The sequence below is a fragment of the Salmo salar genome, chromosome 18 (genome assembly GCF_965601325.2).
Source record: "Salmo salar chromosome 18, fSalSal1, whole genome shotgun sequence".
NCBI classification, from domain to species: Eukaryota; Metazoa; Chordata; class Actinopteri; order Salmoniformes; family Salmonidae; genus Salmo; species Salmo salar.
The window spans coordinates 73,057,114-73,078,871 of NC_138308.1; the positions used below are offsets into that span (position 1 = coordinate 73,057,114).

Consider the following 21,758-nt stretch of genomic DNA (forward strand, 5'->3'; position numbering starts at 1 on the left):
GCCCTAACTAACACTCAGAGGATTGCACACTGGCAAGATGGAGAAATCCCGTCTCAGGGTCAGTGGACATGATGGGGCAAACACCTAATTAGTTTGTTTGACCCACTTTGTTGCTAATCGTCAGCATGTCAATGAGCTCAGCTAATAACTCCCTCGATCCATAGCGGACGGTATGGGCCTAAAAGTACATTTTTGACCTCAAGGGCTTTTCTATATACACCACTGAAATTAGTCTTGATCAACTGTTGACTAGATATCCAGGGAAATGGTTAGGGATGATGCAATTTGAGCTTTGCCACTTCAGTGAGATTTGTTGGGGTCAATATAAAAAAAATTAAAAAACACTGCAGGGAATTATTTACTTGGCTTCCAGCACTGAAGGCTTGATTACAATGCTCAAATCAATACGCCCCAGACAAATAAATGAGCAAAGAAAAGGTTTGGTCTGGGCATGGCATTTTAAAAGGAGTCTAAATACTTTGTGTTCATTTTGAGAAAGCCCTTGTGCCACCCTGGGGTTCTGTACTGCTCGCTCAATAAAGAGCACGTCTATTCTAGAAAAAAAGAAAAGAAAAGGGTTTACTTGAGAAAAGAGCTGGGAACTTGTTTTGTCCAGAATGTGGGGGAAGGGAGGGAAGACTCAACAGCTGTAAGTGCGACCTTAAAGTGGCCCGGCCGGTGAGCAAACCTGGAGATGGAAGCGACTAAAGCCAGTGCATTCTCTTTTCACTAACTAAACGACACAGGCTGTTTGTCTTGGGGTCACGCCTGCTGGCCCCCCGTCAATATTTCATCAATGCCATGAAGCAAGTCTAGACGACGACGGGGGGGACGGGGGGGTGTTATGACCTGCACAAACTACCTCCAAAACCCTTTTATTTTGTTCCCAACCCTGGGACGTAAAGCTGCTAACCCACTCACACAAAACTACTCCCACCAACAAACACTCTGGGTGCCCACCCCCCAGGGCCAAAAACTTTAAAGGCGGTTTATAGCAAAGTTTTACTGGTCTGAAAGTGAAGCGCTTCGCCAATAACAGCCCAATACATTAACTGGCCACAAAAACAGCACCCAATCCCCCCCCACTGGTACTTGCCACTCCAGAGTATATGGATGTGTGTATCATCTACTTTACTGCAGTCTACTTGTTACAATCACCTGCTACTCAGTGCTATGTACAGAGAATATTACTTTCAAAGCTGCTTATGCACCTTATAACTGTCAAGGCAATTGAGAAAGTAACTGGCTCTTTACACATTGTGCTGTTTTGTAGTTATGTGCAACAATTGAGTTTTGGTCGTTTAGCCTATAAAAATGCACTTATAGTCAAGTAAAACTTGGCAGACTGCCCATAGCAATCAGTAACACTTAAAAAAATAAAAAAGTCGGGTACAAGTGAACCGGAGGGAGAGGAGACAACAGTAGGTGGATTGCGATTGGACGTTAGTGGAAGAACTACTGTGCATGTGTGACCCCTCTGCTCCATCAGTAATCCATCACACACGCACAGTCTGTTTGGATTGGAAACCGTTTCCATGTGCACTGGGCCTCTCGTAACCCAGTCTTGCCAGAGTGGGCTCTGCCGGGCCGCGGTAAATGATACCATTTAAAGGGCCTAAAAAGAACAAGTAAATGGAAGCAACATGCCAGTTTATTGACATGTATGATTTACGGCCATGACGGATAATACCACATATGCATCTAAAAGTTGGCTTTCTGAGACCGCTAGAGAACAATTGCGTCACGATGAAACACTGATACGTACCAAGCTTCAACAGGCTTTAAAACTAAAGTGGCTTTTATATGCTGCCTAATTGATACATTATGGCCGGTGCTATAACCGTCATTGGTAGCAGAGGACCCCAGTGTCTCAAAGTTATTGGGAACAGGACCATGTCTCGCAGCAGCTAAGAAATGCCGAGTTGAACATCTTGAAAATCCACAGAGTTTAAATACCCCCAACATCTTTGAACCTAGCCAAGTATGAGTTTAAATATTCTCAACATCTTTGAACCTAGCCAAGTACACTGCGATTATTATTATTTATATTTTTTGGGGGGAGGTGGGGGGGCTTTGAAGTGGGAGTTCTTTGGGAAGAGGTTGAGAAGAGGGGGAAGTCAGTCTAGCCCTGGTCTGTACCTGGAGACCGCTACTGACCTTTGACCCTGGCAAGGCCTTGCTTTTCTTAGCGTCTGAGAAGGTCAATGTCAGAGAGTTGCTGGGGAGGGTGGGCAGCTTGAGGTGCTGGCCGAACAGAGATGTGGAACCCTCCTGCATTACCATCACCTGGAAGTAAAACGGGGTCATTTAGCCAACGCCTTCATCCACAGTGACTTACAGATCAGTGACATATTTAATATATAATGTAGCCTGTGGGAAACAAATCTACAACAGAAGAAAAATAATATAGTAATAATACACTGCAATAAAAAAGGGCAGAGAAATTAACAGAATGATATTGTCCTGATGTGGAAAACAGTTTTCTATTGTATTGTATTTTGTGCCCACGTGGACTGGGAGTGAAGAGCTTAACCAATCTATTTCAATATCAAGTACCGCATGAATTGGACTGTTTCATAATTCCTGCTTATTATAGCTGCTTGCGTTTGGATATTTTTTAAATATTTTTTTAGGGAGGCTAACAGATTATCGTAGCGTTCTTGTCGATGCCAAGAGCCGCAAACCTCCTCAAAAAAAGAAACTTGTCCACTTAATTAACGCTGCACGTTATTCCTGGAACTGCTCACAGACAGTCATTACTTTGTATGGAATGACAGTGAGCACGCGCGAGCAAAGGAAAGACAACACAGCTGCTTCCCTGTGTGTCTAAATTTGAGGGTGCGTTTGTTTGTGGTGTCACTTCAACATAGCAGCCGAGGGAAGAATAAACACTTTATGTCTTGCCTAGCAGCAAGACGTAAACAAAGGGTTAACACTTCACTGGGAACATGAGGCCGTTTCTCTGAGGTTGAAATGATCTGCTGTGAGTCAGCACCAAAACTACTTAGTAAGCATTTCCTTTGATACAACTATCCCTACCTTTCAGTCTTTCCATTACCCTCTCTCCAAATGAAACCAACAGATGTCAAACTCTTTTAGGAGGGGGATAACAGAGCTAGGCGGGGTGGGTTCCGCCTTCACAATGGTAGGGGAAACACTGGGTCAACAACATGGGGAAAGTCTGAGAAATAATAGAAGCTTGCCCTACTGTGCATATTGGATACAAGTCTATATTGTCAAAGCCAATCGTTGTCAGTGTCATAGTGAGTGAACCAATAGCATTGAAGCTTCAGTGTCAACCCATTCTTGTGTGTAAATATCTCAATTGGAATAATGTTACAGTTCACATGATAAGTCTTACTTGAGAGTCTTCCGAACTTCTTTTGTGAGGATCCCGTTGCTGTGAAGGACACACATCAAGCATGTTAGTGCACACTCACACACCAATCAGCTCTATTGGAGAAAGCCTCAAAACATCCAGAGTAAGCTGAATAAATGTTGCTATGGCAAACCAGTCCTTTCTTAATTAAACCATGTCAGTCAGCGTGTCTTTTTCCAATCTTATTTGTTTACTCTGAAAAGGACTGTAGACATTAAGGTGTATGATGTCATGTGCAAAGCCAAAAAGCATTGGTGTGTTACTGGAATGAGCATGGAGAGTGGCCTGCTAAAAAAAAAAAAAATCATGACCTTGCAAATTACATATGTTCCTGAAGCGATTGTCCACAAAAATGTTTTGGGGACATTCCTATGTGGGCACTAGGTTTTCGGGAGGGCAGTGGGAAAAAAAAAAAAGAAATAAAAAGCATACGCCCATTTGCCTACCAATGGCTGGTCCGATACGCCCAATGGCTGGTCCGATACGCCCATTTGCCTACCAATGGCTGGTCTGATATGAACCATGTCGGTTGCGTATCTCGTGGCCAGCAAGATCAAAGTTCTTATGTCATCTGGATGTTTTTAAAGTGCTATTCATTGCGTTACATTCCCTTCAACTTCTGATTTGTCATTTAATAATTTACCTCTCCAGGGGTTGGCCATACTGGATATGAAGGCCTATTCTCAAGCCCTGCTCTCACAGCTGAATCAGGTGTTCAAGCAAGGCTGGAGCAAAAGCCTACCTATCCAGTATGGCCACCCATGCTTATGGCCATTAAGATAAACACCAGCTATTGAGATGCACCCAGAGTCAAATTTCCATCTTCCACCCCCCCAGTCCTGTCATCTCGTACCCCGCCGGCTTTAAGCAGCTTCCTGCGGAACTCCTCCGTGGGATTGTTGAAGGTGAGCTTCTCGCAGCGCAGGTGATTGACAGGCGGGTGGCCGTCCAAGTGTAGAAACAGGTCGTAGTCGAAGCGCACTTTCTTAGGTTCTTCCTGAGAGGTGCAGTGGGACATCCGTAGGAACAAAAGAAAGGAGAGAAGTCAGTTGCGTACCAAAGTCCAAATGGTAAAACGTACAAAGGCAAAGAAAGTGTTAACTATCATATTCTGTATAAAGAACTAAGCAAATGCATGTGGATATAAAAAAGGATATATATTTTTTTGCCATTACCCACAATTCAAATGCTACTTTTAGATTATTAAAATGTCCCAATGTGGGATGATCATGGTCTCATATCAGGCTAAGCCAAATGTTTACAGGTTGGAATCCTGCAACGCAGGTCAAAACCTTGTTAAATGTACCTTATTTCTGAAGTAAACTTCAATGGGCAAGATGAAGCCTGCGTATCCAGACTCCTCCACTTTATAGGGTGGATCCTTGCACACTGAAATATAGAGAGAGGGAGGGGAAGGAAAAATAAAAGTGCTTTTCACTCAATGCTGTGTGTTCACTTGTAAATACGTTATCCTTAGTCCTCTGAAATAATATGAATCCCATGTGCTCCCCGTGTCTCCTCACCGCTCAGTGTCTGTCTGTCACTAAAGCCTTAAAAATATTTTTTTTTACTAAAAACGTGGGTGAGTCGACAAGCTCCTTAAAAAAAAAAAAAAAAAAAAAAAAAAAGGACGTGAACGTGATTAGAAAACAAATCTAATTCCAACCACATGCAACAGCAAAGTCTCAAGGTACCAAATATATTCCTCTTAACATAAAAAAAAATAAAAGAAAGTATTTAAACCTACATTGTAATCTGAAGGTAACCTTGATGACTAACAAAGCTCTCAATGTGTGTATGAGACATTGGCACTAATGGGAATTGGAATGTCTCTTGCGCACAACTTCACACTGCCAAGGTACTACCTGAAAGCGCTCCCTCTACTGGGATCTCATTATAAACATGAAGACCATTTCCGCCACCAATCTGATGCAACACGGATACCAGAAACTCTGGTATAATATAAGATATAAATACATCTCAAATCCTGGCAGCCCACGACATGAAACGCTTGGTTCCCATCAAGCTCTTCAGGACAAACAACCTGCGCTCCAGGTCAGATGACCCCCTCGGACACACCTGTTTGTCATTCTCTCCGTCGCAGGGGGCTTTGCAGCAAGACTGCCAATTAGTCTGCATGTTCAGTCAGTGTGTGTATTTACTGATAGTAAGGCATCTGAAAGGCACATTTAAGAGAATACACTAGCTCCCTTTCAACATCTTTTAGATTTTGTTCGTCTTTACGGAGTAGTATGTGCAGCATAACCATAATTTTCAGTTTGTACATTGATAAAGCACTAAGTAATATACAATGGGCTCCTTAGCTCATTTAATCTAATTTGGAGGAGTGGTAATAGTATAAATTCAGTCATTCTAACTCTGTCAAGGTCAGACAGTCTTTTAAAAAGGCAGTAAAAGCAGGGAATGGCAGGGCACAGCATGACAGACAACCAACGGGGATAAACAAAACATTGGGTTTTTCAATGACTGCGTTCTCCACCAGTGTATGCCAACCGTTCAAACTAGCCAAATCCGACAGAAATTGAGAAACGGTTCTCGAAACGTAAAAAAAAAAAAAAAATGTGTCGGAATGGTCAAAAAAGTACTCATCCCCGACAGAGTCCTGTCTGGCAGTAACCTAGTACAAAGAGAGAAGAATCCAAGGAGCCAAACTGCAACATCAGACAGGAAGTCCGTTGTTCACATTATACCAGCTCTAAGTGTCACCACCGTCGGGGTGACTGACGGCTCAGATGGCTAGACCAGAGTCAACCTCACTGCTGGGGTACGCGCTGCCCCAGAACCCAATAACGCTGAGCAAATATTGTGGGTCATGATTAATTGCGTGGTCGGGTCAGGTTCAATTACATGCGGCTAAAAGGTTCCATTCACCGTAGCCTGCCGAACTTGTTTATGTAGAACCTGGAAAATATGGGTTGAGAATGAGATGCACCACCCAGAAACATAGCGTGGGATAGTCTGGGCTCTGTCTGAGCAGTTCTTTCACATATTTAAGCCTCCAGTATTTTTTCCTCCATGTGGCGGTGACGTGGAGAGGCAGGTTTGTCGACCTAAGAGACTGTCTGGAAGGTGTTTTCTAAGGGATAGCTAGCATCAACACCTGGTCTCCCAGGTATGCTGCTACCTCCCACTGTGTCTCCTACTTGTTGCCCAGGAAAGAGCACACCCATCATTTAACACAGCGTAGCTCAACAACCCATTCACCACATGACCTTACATAGGCCTTTTCTCATTTAGATTTGCTCAACTCAAGGAGGGGAAGACAGTCTTCCGCTTGTCTACTAACGAAGACACTTATCAGTTTCCGGGTTACGGAGGAGATCGAGGACTGAGGATGGACTTTTGACCCCCCCCCCCCCAAAAAAAAAAACCCACCATGGTCTTGACAGCCCCCAAAGTCATTAGGGGCTGGAATGTAAATCTTTGGGATTCGTCAACCAATGAAGAACACAGCCATTTCATTGTAGCAGTTTTGTGGTTTCTTACAAATCGAATCAAATGGTTCACTCTGTAGACTGTTAAAACACCACAATCCCAATGTCTTGAAACTCTTCAATCAAGTCATTTATAACAGTCCCCACTAGAATTCAGACACTGCGACGAGTGGGTGGCCGCGCTTGGCCATCCTATCGCTTGCTGTACTTGACCATCCGATGTTATGGTGCATTTCCTCTCTTAGCCTGAACCACAATTTCAATGCAGGATCCCTGCTGCATGGTAAATCTCATGTGGCAACAAAACTGGATAAGCAACCTGTGAAGAGTAGATCACCATTAGATGCACACTGCTTGTAATCTACACATCATAGCAACAAGTGACCTAGAATGGAACTCATTAAATTGATGAGAAAAGATTTACCAAGCCAACACATTGGCTATGGTACCATCTGTGTGCGTCACAGACAGGAAAGGGGAAGAAGGAAAGCAAATTAAATGACTGAGCTTTGAGCTGTGGGAGGAGTTTAGCAGTACCATCTTGGCTATGGTTCCCTATTCGAAATTGAAAAGGTCACTGTACATGTGAAGGAGCAACTGGAAGGCAGGTTAGCGTTTTTCGTAATGAATCTTGTTCTGGAGGAAGCTCTGCAGAGTAGTCACTAATTGGCACAGCCCAAAAGTTATACAAATCTGATTTTAAACCTAACCACACTGATAAACCTAATGCCTGACCTTAAATTAAGACAATTTCAAATGTTTGTTTATGACAATTTTGACTTTGCAGCAGGCACATCTAGCAGAAATCACACAGTTCTGCCTACAGGACAAGACTCATCCCAATAAACAACCTGCAACTGGAAGAGCGAGGTACACAATACACTCATTGACCTGTAACAGGAACTTTGCCAACGATTAGAGCAAAGTTTGGAAGGGAGACTGAGGGCCAGCCTATTTATTGAGCAGGCCCGAGGTACTCACTTTTTCTCCCCGTGGATCAAGCCGAGATGTCAATCATAGAACAATGCCAGTCACAATACATTTGCCCTTTCCCCAGAGACTGGTTAGTAATGAGCCAAAAGTTGGACATAAAACTGAACAGTAAAATAAAAACAAGTTGACGACATCTTGCAGCTACTTCACCAACAGCTCCTTCCACTCATGAAATCAGATGTTCCCTCTTCCCCCTTGCCCCCCCCCTTATTTGCACCCCCTCATCTCAAATGGCGAGTGTTTAACTTAACCTCTACGGGATCAGTGTCCACCCCCACGGGACGGTTGAGCTAACGGTGCACTAATGTGATTAGCATGACGTTTTAAGTAACACATTTCCCAGGACAGACATATCAGATATTGCCAGAAAGCTTAAATTCTTGTTAATCTAACGGCACTGTCCAATTTACAGTTGCTATTACAGTGAAATAACACCACGCTATTGTTTGATGAGAGTGCACAGTTACATACTTGAAAATGTATCAATAAACCAATTAGGGGACATTTGGGCAGACTTGATACAACATTTTGAACAGTAATATTATGATTCATTGGATCAGTCTAAAACTTTGCACATACACTGCCACCATCTAGTGGTCAAAATCTAAATTGAACCTAAACTGCAATACTACATTGTGGCATTTCAAGGATAAAAATAAAAAGCATGTTTTTTTCTTTGTATTATCTTTTATCAGATCTAATGTGTTACTCTTACATTAATTTCACATTTCCACAAACTTCAAAGTGTTTCCTTTCAAATGGTATCAAGAATATGCATATCCTTGCTTCAGGTTCTGAGTTACAGGCATTTTTAACATGTCTTTACTGCATCGTGTTTAGGATTAGTGCCATCATCACATTGAGTTGCATAGCGGTAAAGAGCGTTGGGCCAGTAGCCGAAAGGTCCCTGGTTTCAAATCCCAGAGCCAGCAAGGTGGAAATATCTGCTGTTCTGCCCTTGAGCAAGGCAGTTAATGGTTAACCTCTTATGGCTAGGGGGCAGTATTTTCACGGCTGGATAAAAAACGTACCCGATTTAATCTGGTTACTAATCCTACCCAGTAACTAGAATATGCATATACTTACTATATATGGATAGAAAACACCCTAAAGTTTCTAAAACTGTTTGAATGGTGTCTGTGAGTATAACAGAACTCAAATGGCAGGTCAAAACCTGAGAGATTCCTTTACAGGAAGTGGCCTGTCTGACCATTTCTGGAACTTCTTTGCCATCTCTATCTTTTACTAAGGATCTCTGCTCTAACGTGACACTTCCTACGTCGTCCATAGGCGCTCAGAGCCCGGGAAAAACCTGAATGTCGTCATCCCAGCCCCAGCTGAAACACATTATCGCCTTTCTCAAGTGGCCGATCAAGGGACTGTGGGCTTAAGCGCGTGACCTGGCCGCCCCCGCCTTTGTGATTTTTCCCTCTGTTTGCCGAAAAGGAGATTCCCGGTTGGAATATTATCGCTTTTCTACGAGAAAAATGGCATAAAAATGGATTTTAAACAGCGGTTGACATGCTTCGAAGTACGGTAATGGAATATTTTGAATTTTTTTGTCACGAATTGCGCCATGCGCACGACCCTTCTTTACCATTTCGGATAGTGTCTGGAACGCACGAACAAAACGCCGCTATTCGGATATAACGATGGATTATTTTGGACCAAACCAACATTTGTTATTGAAGTAGCAGTCCTGGGAGTGCATTCTGACGAAGACAACAAAGGTAATGAAACTTTTGTAATAGTAAATCGGAGTTTGATCAGGGCTAAACTTGGTCGGTGTCTAAATGGCTAGCCGTGATGGCTGGGCTATCTACTGAGAATATTGCAAAATGTGCTTTCACCGAAAAGCTATTTTAAAATCGGACATATCGAGTGCATAGAGGAGTTCTGTATCTATAATTCTTAAAATAATTGTTATGCTTTTTGTGAACGTTTATCGTGAGTAATTTAGTAAATTCACCGGATGTTTGCGGGGGGTATGCTAGTTCTGAACGTCACATGCTAATGTAAAAAGCTGGTTTTTGATATAAATATGAACTTGATTGAACAAAACATGCATGCATTGTATAACAATGTCCTAGGGTTGTCATCTGATGAAGATCAAAGGTTAGTGCTGCATTTAGCTGTGGTTTTGTTTTTTGTGACATTATATGCTAGCTTGAAAAATGGGTGTCTGATTATTTCTGGCTTGGTACTCTGCTGACATAATCTAATGTTTTGCTTTCGCTGTAAAGCTTTTTTTGAAATCGGACAGTGTGGTTAGATAAAGGAGAGTCTTGTCTTTAAAATGCTGTAAAATAGTCATATGTTTGAAAAATTGACGTTTTTTTGTATTTTTGAGGAATTTGTAATTCGCGCCACGCCTATCATTAGATATTGGAGCAGGTGTTCCGCTAGCGGAACGTCTAGATGTGAGAGGTTAACTGCTCCCCGGGCGCCGATGATGTGGACATTGATTAAGGTATCGCCCCGCAACTCTCGGCTTCAGAGGGGTTGGATTAAATGTGGAAGACACATTTTGGTTGGATGCAGTCAGTTGTGCAATTGACTATGTATACCCTTTCCCTATAGGTTTAATTACAGAACGCTTTCTCTTCCCTAACAGATGCACTTAACGTCTGTAAAGTAACTGTTAGAATACAGATTATCCACTTGCACTTCGCAAAACTTTACCCTAAGGCACTTTCAAGAGAAAATAAATACATCTGTCAAGTTGATCCGTCAAAGCTGCTGAATAAAAAGCTTTCGTAGAGGACATGCTGTCATACTCCACATTGTAACGCATATGGTAGAGGAGAGCTTGCAGCTCAGAAAGGGCCTCCGTCTGCCTATGGAACAACAGAAACATTGATGGAACAGGTACATAGTCAAATATTGACACCTATACAAATTAGTTACATTTCAAGCTCTATTCAACAGCGCTCACACTTGCAGTTTAAAAACCCTAGTAATTTGAAAGCCAGTCAGTTATTAGTCTGACTATTTCTATTGGTCGACATTTGGTCCATGACTCATTATTCATGAATCTGCAGCCTTACTGTTCCTGTTGTTCCATAGGCAGACGGTGCACTAACTGTGTTGCATCATTTAATTGGAACATCTAGAGATTCTAGTGTCTAAGGCCATTAAGCCACAGTGAATCACTTCAATTTTTAAATCGAACGTCCCAGCTGTGAGGTCTTGAATGACAGGCCGTGCAGAAAGATCAAGCGTCTTCCCAACGGGAAAGGACTGCACAGAAAATATTAAGAGGTGCTTTCAAGTCCATTTTAAGGTCCAACTTTAAAAGAAACAAGAACTGTTGACAAAAGCGGTTTAATGTGGCTACAAGTTATGCTTCGCTTAAAGGGTCTAAAATGTTCACATGCCAAATCGTGAACTCCCAGACTCTACAGAATCAAATGAAGTTGTGATAAGGAACATTCATTATCCTGAAACAAACTTCTGCACAGCGAGTCTGATACGTCGAGACTATTTAATAGTGGCGTGAGCTGCTCAATCTATGGAGAGTAATGATTAGATGCTCCGCAGAGGTGAGTCCTCAGTCCGCTGCTGAACATCTTCCCTCCCCCAAACCCCTGTGGTTACCATGCTCCACACACGGGCCAGTGTGCAACCGAGGAGAGGTCACCTGCTTCCCTTTGGACTAATCGAGTTAGCAAGGGACTTAAGACGCAGGGGGCTAGTTGCTAAGCTCCTAGGAAAAAGCCAATGCCGCAAAAAAGAAGAAAAAGGGTGTCACCCAGGATATCCCCTGGTCAAGCAAGTGCCAAAACAATGGAAGGTGGCAGGTTATGGCCTTAAAGGAGTTGACTGAAGAGTCCTAGACAGTATTGCACAATGCTCATGTAAAAGGGGGGTGCAGTGTAGACCATGCTGTGGCCTTCATAAAATCTGCTCATTCACTTGGCCAAGCAGCGGCCGACCTGAAATAACAAACCATTTGCAAAATTAAAATTGGTTTGCCGATAATTGGTCCCAGGCATGGGCTTAATTACCACAGGCTCGACGCTCTCCTCTCCCCTCAAGCTTTTTTCTTCTGCACTGTTGACCTATATGACTGGCTGTAGACTGATGTACAAGCCTATGAGCAGCCCTCAGCCCTAGACTGATTACAGAAAAATGCTAATCTAAGCATTTTCATTAGGACCTCAATGCCACAACATGGATGTCAGTCTGTCCAATCAAAAAAGGGGAAGGAAGTAGAATGTCACAACTGATCTGAAGAGAACCGCCACTAACAATCTATAGGGAGTTGATTTATCCTCATTCTCTATCATTGTATCAAACAAGGCTAATTCCTCAAGCAGGCTGCTACACAAATACCTGTAAAGTCATCAGCACCAAAACATTCCTTACAGTTGAACACTGTTTAGTGTAGTTTTGACCACTGTTTAGTGTAGTTTTGACCACTACTGTAGCAACAGGAACCAACCTGACCCGGCAACTCATGCGCTAATCAAAGACATACAGCCTGTTTCCTTCCTGACTCCTGCCAGGGCCCAGCTCTTGTTCATATGGGCAATTTGCTCCCTTTTGCCAATGCCGAGTGGAAGTTTGAATTCGTGGAGAGAGACAGTCCAATGCTCAGACAAAAAACACAAAAGGAAAACGAGAAAAGACAGGGAGAACCAGGGATGAAAGCGCTTCCCCAAAGCACATCTTGCCATATGGGGGGACTCAAAACACAAAAAGGTGTGATTCTGCACCTACCATATTGGAAGACACCAAAAGACAGGGAGGGGGTTGTGTCACAGTAGCAGCGCTCAGACATTCTCAGAAATCCCACAGTTTTTTGAGAGAGAGAGAACCTCAGGGGGAGTACATGAACAACACCAACCTCGTAACCAAATCATAAACATCTGTCACTCGGATACAGTGGACCACTTCCTCAAGCTTCCCTTACGACGTCACACAAGTCACTCTTACTATTCTACCTGATTATAGTACGGGGACCATCAGTGTGGGAAAATAGTATTTTAGGGGCATGATGGTTGGATCTCATGAGAATAGTATGGCCTCCATGACTACAGCATAACATTTTTTTTAAAGTGCACTCTAGTGCCTTTCGGTTTCCCCATGGTTCCTACACATACACCCCACACCCTCTTGTTCAGAAATAGACAACCACAGATCTCTCGCCTAGATCTTGAGGGTGCAACTTCCCGTCCCATACACCCCTTTACACTACTGATCCAAAACAGCTGAATGTGAGCGTACTGAATGATGATTCAGCGGCCAGGCCGACGCTGATATAAAGGGGTGAACAGTGAACACGTGTAGGCAATATCCTCGTTCACCAACCACAGCTGAGCACAGAGGAAAAAAAACACTAAACACCAAGCTTAACAGTCCATGGCGGACCTCAAAGTAAACCCCAAACCAGAGCATTCTTTTTATAGTCTTAGAAAACACTACTCATAACAAGACTTCGTTTTTAATTACGAAGATCATTAATTAGAAAGTCATTCGACGCAAGACAAAGCATTTATAGTGAGCAAAAACTTTTTTTTTTACATTTAAAAAAAAAAAAGACACCAGCACGCTCTCAACAGCATTAAGTTGTTATGCGAACAATGGCATGATACTGGCCAAACAGATTGGGTTAGGTCAGTCTGCACGGGACCTTGACTGAACTGGGTATAGTTTTCCCACCCAGTCCCCTCTTAGATTTGTAGTGTCTCCCTGATGCCAGCTATCCCCTGTAATTGACCATTAGGGGCCAAGATGTTAAGGGGATACATTCCTTTATCCCAAAACCCCACACCCGACCCCAGCTCACCAATCAACGAACGAGGGCACGAGGTTTACTAGAAAACAGGGCGCTCACACGCCGTAATTGGCACAATACCAGGGAGATCGGTTGCCGGGTAGAATTCCATTATGGTTCTAATTAAAAGGCCATTAATGGTGGCTGCGGCGACCAATTTCACTCCCTCACAATGCGATTTAATTTCCTGTACAGTATAGTTTTCAGCATACCTTGCTGAGCTCCCTGGCTTGTAAAAGGCTTAAGAACGCCAAATCCCCCCCTCCGCCATATTTTACCCAGGGAGCCTTGCTGTCAGCACGGCGGCTAGCCATCGGGCAACAAGGCCATTGGTGGTCCCTCTATCACACCCGATGCTCAAGCTGCTCCCCCAGCCTTCAAAAGCACTCTCCCAGACCAGCGCTGCACCAGGTTTTCATTTGATTCTTTGTCCTGTGTAGTTCCACTGTAATAGTGGAGGCATGATGGGACATGACAAATATACAGTACCGGTCAAACGTTTTAGAACACCTACTCATTCAAGGCTTTTTATTTTTTCATAGGATTTTTTCATAGTTTTGATATCTTCACTATTATTCTACAATGTAGAAAATAGTAATAAAAGAAAAGCCCTGGAATGAGTAGCTGTGTCCAAACTTGACTGGCATTGTATATTTTTTATATTAAACCTTTTCTTATAAAATCTGTGCTTTGAAACAACTAACAATTTCCTCTAATAGAATATAGTCATCCAGTACTTCTACAAATTTCTCTACTGGCTTTTTTTGAAGGGAAAAACTGGCATTACGGTTAAAGATGCATTACATGGAAGGACAACAAAGCTATCAGGAAACGCAGGCAGTTGCCATCACTGCCAACCACCTCGCCCACCCAGGCACAGAGCGCGTGAAACAGAACAAAGCTGGTGTTGCATCACCCGTTTGTCATCACTGCCTCCATGCCGTCGGATTACCCCCAAGCTCCTCTGTACCAGAAAGTATTTCCCACTCGGCTTCAACTCCTTGTGCTGCAGGTGGGGAAGATGAGCACTGCACAAGTCATACATGTGGGGGATGGGACGGTTCATTTAGACAAACTGCAAGGCTGTCATGCTCACGATAGACCTAGTCGAACAATGCATAAAATATATGGTCAAATCTTGAGAAATCTTCCCAATAGCCCTTTTGTAGACACCTTTCTAGAAAAAGTCTCCCTTGAGATTAAGGGTCCACTCATCATTTACAAATTGCTTTTAAATTAGGCACAATGTTGCTGTGTGAAAGCACTTATGACCGAGGCAACTTGTCAATTTCTCATATTTTAAAAGTATTTCCAACCATTCTGAATCAAATATGTGAACGACAAAATATTACCAATGAGGACTGAAGAAAAATAAAATAAAGACTAATCTTTTATAACTCCTATTTTAAAAGCAGTCTTTGAAAAAGTGACCGATAACAATAAGATTAACCTGTTCCTTGGCCTAAACTAAAATAAATGCATTTCTGCCCCAATTCCTTACTGTGCTCACCACATCAGGTCCCTCACCCCTCTTACAGATATCCATCTAGAGCAAGAATGTAGAGACACGTGAAATGATTTGGAGTGACGTAAGAGGCATCTTCGTCTGCTTGAGGTCATTTGCCCGTTTGTCTGAAACCGATTGTGTTGATGCTGCCGTCTTGGTCAAGGTCTCTGTTGAAAAATTGATTCTCAACGAAACTAACCTGGTTAAAATATTTTAGACAATCTGACATGGCCTAAATGCAACAAAGTAAAACAATTGGAATATGATGGAAACCAGGAGGCACGAAACGAAAAGGAGCCAGAGTAGTTTTCATATCGTGAAGCCACATTTAAACTTTAATGAACACGGAATCAGTTTAGTACATCAAGACAGTGCCCAAGAATAACTAATATGCATGACAGAGTATAGCAGGGGTGTGTAAACCGCAAGAGGATGACAATTACTCAGTACTCAAATTCCAGTTGAGCAAAGCCAAACACCTTGCCATTTGGCTCATTAATGAGGCCCTCACACAGTGCAGCAAATCTTGACAAAAATGTTCCAGCTTCAGTTAGGTGCTGTAAAGTAAAAAAAATATATATATATATAAAAAAAAAAATGTTTTATGGCGAGCGTGAGCGGGGGATCAGGAGAGAAAGACCTGCCAACAGACAGCCCTTATAGACAATGCATCAATAAAGCACTTCCTCTGCCCTCCTTTCATTGACAAAACTAGGGGAGAGTGAGCATTTATGGCTCAGTTCCTGTTTTTCAGCGGCTGCTCCCCCCCTTCCATCTCTACCTCTTTCCCACTCCTTTCATGCCAGCAGCAGCGGCGGCAGGCAGCCTGCCGTTTCACGGCCCAGGCCCTTTGTGCTCCACCTATACAAGTAGGTATGATTTCTGCCGAGTCGTAAAACAATTACTGGCAAATTCCTGCAGCTCTTTGATTTCTGGCCAGAAGCTGGGGGGGGGGGGGGGGGGGGGGGGCACATCCAGTGGCTGATGGTACCTCTGCTCTCCAGTAAGGGGTGGGGGGCACAGTGAAGTAGAGGCAGAGGGGGGCTTTGTCCAGTGCTGGGAACATCAAGGAATACTGGAGCTTTGTGACAGTGCAGATCCTGTGGTCTTTAGGAAACAGTAGAATGAACTGAAGGACCCAAGGTGCGCGCGCGCACACACACACGGCATAACTAGTGGCTAGCAACTGCTAATCTCTAAACGCCCTGTACCATAGACCGACTCCCTGTCTCTCCCTGATAAGAATAACGCCTCAACTACGAAACTTTCTGGAGAACTGTAAAAATGTAAACACCCTCTTTAAAAAAAGTTTTAAAAAAGGTATCAGAAGGCCAATATCCAGCTGGCTGGCAGGAGGGGAGGATGGATGTAACGCTGGCATGACTGTTGTCTTGGGGCGACACTGAGGTAGAGCAGCGGGAGGAGAAGTGGGGGAAACTAAACCAAAATGAGGTTCCGGCAGAGGAGTGTTTCTGACAGACCTCCCAAATCATGAGGGGGGAAGGAAAAAAAAAAATCAGGGGAGAGGAATGAGTCACATTGCACATCTCCGATGGGCAGTAATCAGTTTGAAGGCAGGGACGACATGTCAAGCCCCAGGGCTGGAGACACAATTATCTCAGCAGAGGTGTGTGCGGATCTGGTGTCCGCAAGCAGGAGTCTATTCTAGGCTCCACAATCAAACCCGTTGCTGGAAATCGACTTTGCGCTTACAACATTTATCATACCCACCAATTAATAATTAACGATAACAATGAGGGGGATACAAATACAGTAAATAAATAATGGCATTCAAGTGAAGCTTGTACAACTGCTAGTAAACACTGGCAGGGTCACGCACACATGCACCTTCACTCCCAATATCCAGACAAACGTCTCAACATTTACTTTTGACTACGAACGGAACCATGCACATCTAGTCTAGTACATCTCCAAACCCGCACTCCCCTAAATGCATCAGAACGTACTACATTGCAGACAAAGACAATATCGCCATCAATAATCAGAGCAAGACGAGATCACATTAGCGAAACCGCAGCAAAAGGGAGGAGAGGAATGCCACACTACATCTAAGACATGTTTAAGCCTGAGGAGATCTCGTGTATGGGTACTCCAGTGACTTGACTTGTGGTATGTGCACAGCCACAAAAATAATGATTAGGAAAGGCAGAGCAAGGATGGGGAAAGTTAAAAAAAAAAAAAAAAAAAAAGCTTCATGCTACAACTCCAGGAGCCCAGGCGAGACCCAGGGGCCAACATACAGAACCAATCATTAAGCTAAACCACCGCTATTGAGGGAATAGGGCAGGCAGGCAGGCGCCCCCCACACACACACACACACACACACCTTATTTAAACTGGTTATCGGAGAGCTTCTTACAGAAAAATAAAGAGCCCTTCACTGTGTCTCGACATAAAGATCCATTAATGCTTCTCAACTCCCCCATTCCACCCCCGTAATGACGAAATTCCTTCCCATTAAAGGGACACGCTTTTCATGAAATATTACCCGCACATCCTAAGAGTTACCATCTCAAAACCAGATTAAAACACGCCAAATGGGGTGCTTAACGCCACAAAGCAGCATGTGCCATCGGAGCTGATTGCAAAAATAGCCCATTCTCGGTTCCGGTCCAGAGCTAACTTCTTCAGGGTTGGTGCCCTCCGCCGAGACGACAGCGATGCCATTCGGCAGTGGCCGTCGCCACGGCAACACCTGAACGCCAGGGCCTAACTGCTGCCTATAATGAGGCGGCACTGTGACTTTACAGACTGTTGCATCATTAATTTTAATGTGTCGAGGAGAAGCAGCTTCCCCTCCTGGACTGAAACTGGAAATCAGTGCAGCTGTGGGGGAACGCAAGAGCAGAGTTACCGCTAAGTCTCCAGTTCACTTCCTATGCCCCACAACATTTTCTCTATCGCTTTTGAAAAGAGATATACGGTGGCCAGGTAAGTTAAAGCAACATGGAATAAGGGTAGTTGAAACCACCCAAACAATTAGAAAATGAAAAGCACTGTTACACAAATAAATAGGAATAGAGGTTTAGATTTAAGATTTGAAACAACGCTCTGAGCCCGTTTTGCCCAATACCTTGTTAACGTCTCTGCCAGTGTGAACTATCAGTTTGCCAATCGTCAGCATCTTTTTACAGGGAAATATATTTTGCGGGTGACACAAATGTGATCTGCTCAGCTCCGTAAAATCAATAGCTTCAAACTTCCCATAGAGCCAACGGTCATGATTTATTACTATCATGCCTTAAAATGTTGGCTGAGGTTTTGAATTACGATTATGACTGTGGAGTCAAGGGAACAGGCCAGCTATTCCCACTGGCTTCGAGGCAGGTGAGAGTATCCTTACAGCACAGAGCATACACTGCATATGATGAGCAAGTGCTCATTTCAGAACCTGAAATGACAGGCAAAAAAATAAAATGAGTCATAACAGGCTACTTTACTAACACGTCTGTAAAATAGGGAAATCTCGTTCAGAGAACAATACGATGATGGAATCAAGTCAGTCCCTCTAAAAAAAAATAATAAAAAGGTGTGTATTGGTTATGCTTTGACAAGTGAAGCCCAAAGTAAAAATGGCCGACTAAACCATGTTCCAGTCCATTTATTTTAGGATGGGGGGGGGGGGGGGGGGTCTCACCCCCTCCTTTTCCTCCAGTCCTCCTCACAGGACTAAATATCAGGTTTCCAAGGCTACACAGCATGGCAGCCAATCATAGCCATTTTCTACAGGTCTGTTTAAATCTCTTGCTGGCCATAAAACTAGCTGTGCCCTTACAAGACCAGTATTAAAACTGTCAAACATGCTTGTCTATGCAGGGTTTGCCCTCAACTTCTTTGGCTTCGCCCATCAGAGGCCCAATGCTGATCAAAAAAGGTACCAGAGGGGGGTAGGGGTAACCTCCCGTGATACAAAATAATAAGCCTGATTGTCAGGTAAACAACGGCATCATACATTTCAGCCAAGCTGAAGACTGGTTGTGGAGGTATTTTGTACCCAACAGAAGAGCACAGAGAGAGCGTTGATGCCACACTGCTCCTGACGAGTCTTAGGGTTCGAGTCCGTCAATTCCACAAATGTAAAATGTAGCCTAACTTTTTACTGTTTATTTTAGGTGTACCATCAGAACACCAGTCATTTACCCGTTAAGGGAGCCAACACCAAGTTTTAGAATAAAAACGTGTGAGGCAGTAGATTGCAAACCAGGATACAGCTTGAACTTGCTAAGGAAGGTTTCAGGCTAAGAGGAGAGTGCCCAATTGGTCAAATTGAGCAATAAGCTGCAAATACATCATCCTTGCAAACAGAATCCAAGGTTGAAAGCATTTAAAGCCATTGCCTAGCCTGAAAACCATGACCGTGCCTAAAAACAGAACCAATGTCACTGTTGGCAACACCACGTTTTGATGTCAGCGCACTGTCTCACATGAGGGTAACCTATTAATGAACCATCATACCCAGAAGGTGGCAACACTGCCCACCCCAAAACAATTTCAACTACCTAAAATAATGATTTAACATTTTGCCCATGCATCCTAATTTATTGCACCTACGTTTTATACCAAACCCTTCGAGCTCAGGAAGTACTTAGGCTGGCAATTTGTTACCATGTGAAAACACTGAAGTACCATACTACCGATGTTCCCTCTAATTAGAGGGAAGTCTGCATACTACCGTCACCTCCTAGGGACTGGGGTAAGATCTCATGGCATGTGTCATATCAGGTGATTTAAACGAGGTTAAGTATCTTCCTGCTGGGTTTTTGGAATATTTTATTCTCGCCAAGCACATTTATCAAGAAAGGGCAGGGGGGGGGGACTAGAGCGAACCCTAATTTTACTCACCGCTTGTCAAAGGGCTTCTTCAGAACATGCACTACATGGCCAGAAGTATGAGGTCACCTGCTTGTCAAACATCTCATTCCAAAATCATGGGCATTAATATCGAGTTGGTCCCCCCTTTGCTGCTATAACAGCCTCCATTCTTCTGGGAAGGCTTTCCACTAGATGTTGGAATATTGCTGCAGGGACTAGCTTCCATTCAGCCACAACAGCATTAGTGAGGTCGGGCACTGATGTTGGGCAATTTGACTGCGAGCCATAGCTATGTTCCAATTCATCCCAAAAGTGTTCGCTGGGTTTGAGGTCAGGGCTCTGAGCAGGACAGTCAAGTTCTTCCACACCGTTCGACAAACCATTTGTTTCGACCTCGCTTTGTGCAAGGGGGCATTGTCATGCTGAATCAGGAAAGGGCCCTCCCCAAACTGTTGCCACAAAGTTGGAAGCACAGAATGTCATCGTATGCTGTAGCGTTAAGATTTCCCTTCACTGGAGCTAAGGGGCCTAGCCCGAACCATGAAAAACAGCCCCTGACCATTATTCCTCCTCCACCAAACTTTACAGTTGGCACTATGCATTGGGGCAGGTAGTGTTCTCCTGGCATCCGCCAAACCCAGATTTGTCCGTCGCACTACCAGATGTGAAGCATGATTCCGCACTCTAGAGAACACGTTTCCACTGCTCCAGAGTCCACTCCAGCCAACACATGGTTATCTTAAGCTTGTGTGTGGCTGCTCGTTCATGGAAACCCAATTAATGAAGCTCCCGACAAACAGTTCTGACGTTGCTTCCAAAGGCAGTTTGGAACTTGGTAGCGAGCGTTGCAACCGAGGACAGACGACTCTTACAAGCTACGTGCTTCAGCACTCAGCGATCCCGTTCTGCGAGCTTGTGTGGCTTACCACTTCACGACTGAGCTGTTGCTCCTAGATTTTTCCCACTTCAAAATAACAGCACTTAGTTGACCGAAGCAGCTCTAGCAGGGCAGAAATTTGACCAACTGACTTGTTGGAAAGGTGGTATCCTATAACGGTGCCACGTTGAAAGTCACTGAGCTCTTCAGTATTGGCCATTCTACTTATTGCATGGCTGTATGCTCGATTTGATACACCTATCAGCAACGGATGTGGCTGAAATAGCCAAATCCATTAAATTTGATGGTGTCCACATACTTTTAGCGCTCATCTCAAGCAGCTCCGTGTCCAAATCAGGAACGCTTGTTTGATTTATGTTTAATGCTATGGGGAAATAAACATAGTGGGGGAGGATTTCACCACACTGTCACACAGACAGGCAGGCGTGCGCACACACCTCAGCTGTTCTCATGAGCACATCTTTAGATCTGTCATTTATGCCATGAATCAGGAATACTGGGTGATAAAATGTACTTTTGCTAACCACATCAAACTCTTGAGTCAGGTGGTCCTACGAATGAAGAGATCCGTTTCAAATGCCCCAAGAATTCCCTGCACGCATTGAAAACATGCGAGCAGCACTTTGGAACTTCAAGTACAAGCGACACTTTGTATAATAGCACTTGCCTTGACCACCTCTCCTCTATTTGCCTAACACAGTATAGATTTATGCTTGTTGAAATGGCTTCTTGTTTACGCGCATGTAAACGGACAGATTTTCCAGTTTATTGAAAGACTGATTTGCTCAATGACTTCGCAGTAAACTGCTGGACAAGGTAGATTCATAACCAAATACATCATGCTTTGCAGTGCACTATACATTCACTTCTATTTCACCCACTTGAATACTCGCCACCATGTTCAAATGAAGCTC

The 21,758-nt window shown here is 43.7% G+C and overlaps 1 protein-coding gene across 2 annotated transcripts in view; it reads right to left on the bottom strand.

The window, feature by feature from the left end:
• Window positions 1-21,758, bottom strand: part of mllt3 (MLLT3 super elongation complex subunit) — a 49,591-nt gene that overhangs the window by 15,653 nt on the left and 12,180 nt on the right. For both annotated transcript variants that reach the window (XM_082965108.1, XM_014155785.3), the window contains exons 3-6: window positions 4,686-4,768; window positions 4,233-4,376; window positions 3,362-3,400; window positions 2,158-2,286 (exon numbers count right to left, since the gene is read on the bottom strand). In XM_082965108.1, coding sequence (XP_082821234.1) covers window positions 2,158-2,286; window positions 3,362-3,400; window positions 4,233-4,376; window positions 4,686-4,768 — 395 coding nt within the window. The remainder of the gene's footprint in view (window positions 1-2,157; window positions 2,287-3,361; window positions 3,401-4,232; window positions 4,377-4,685; window positions 4,769-21,758) is intronic.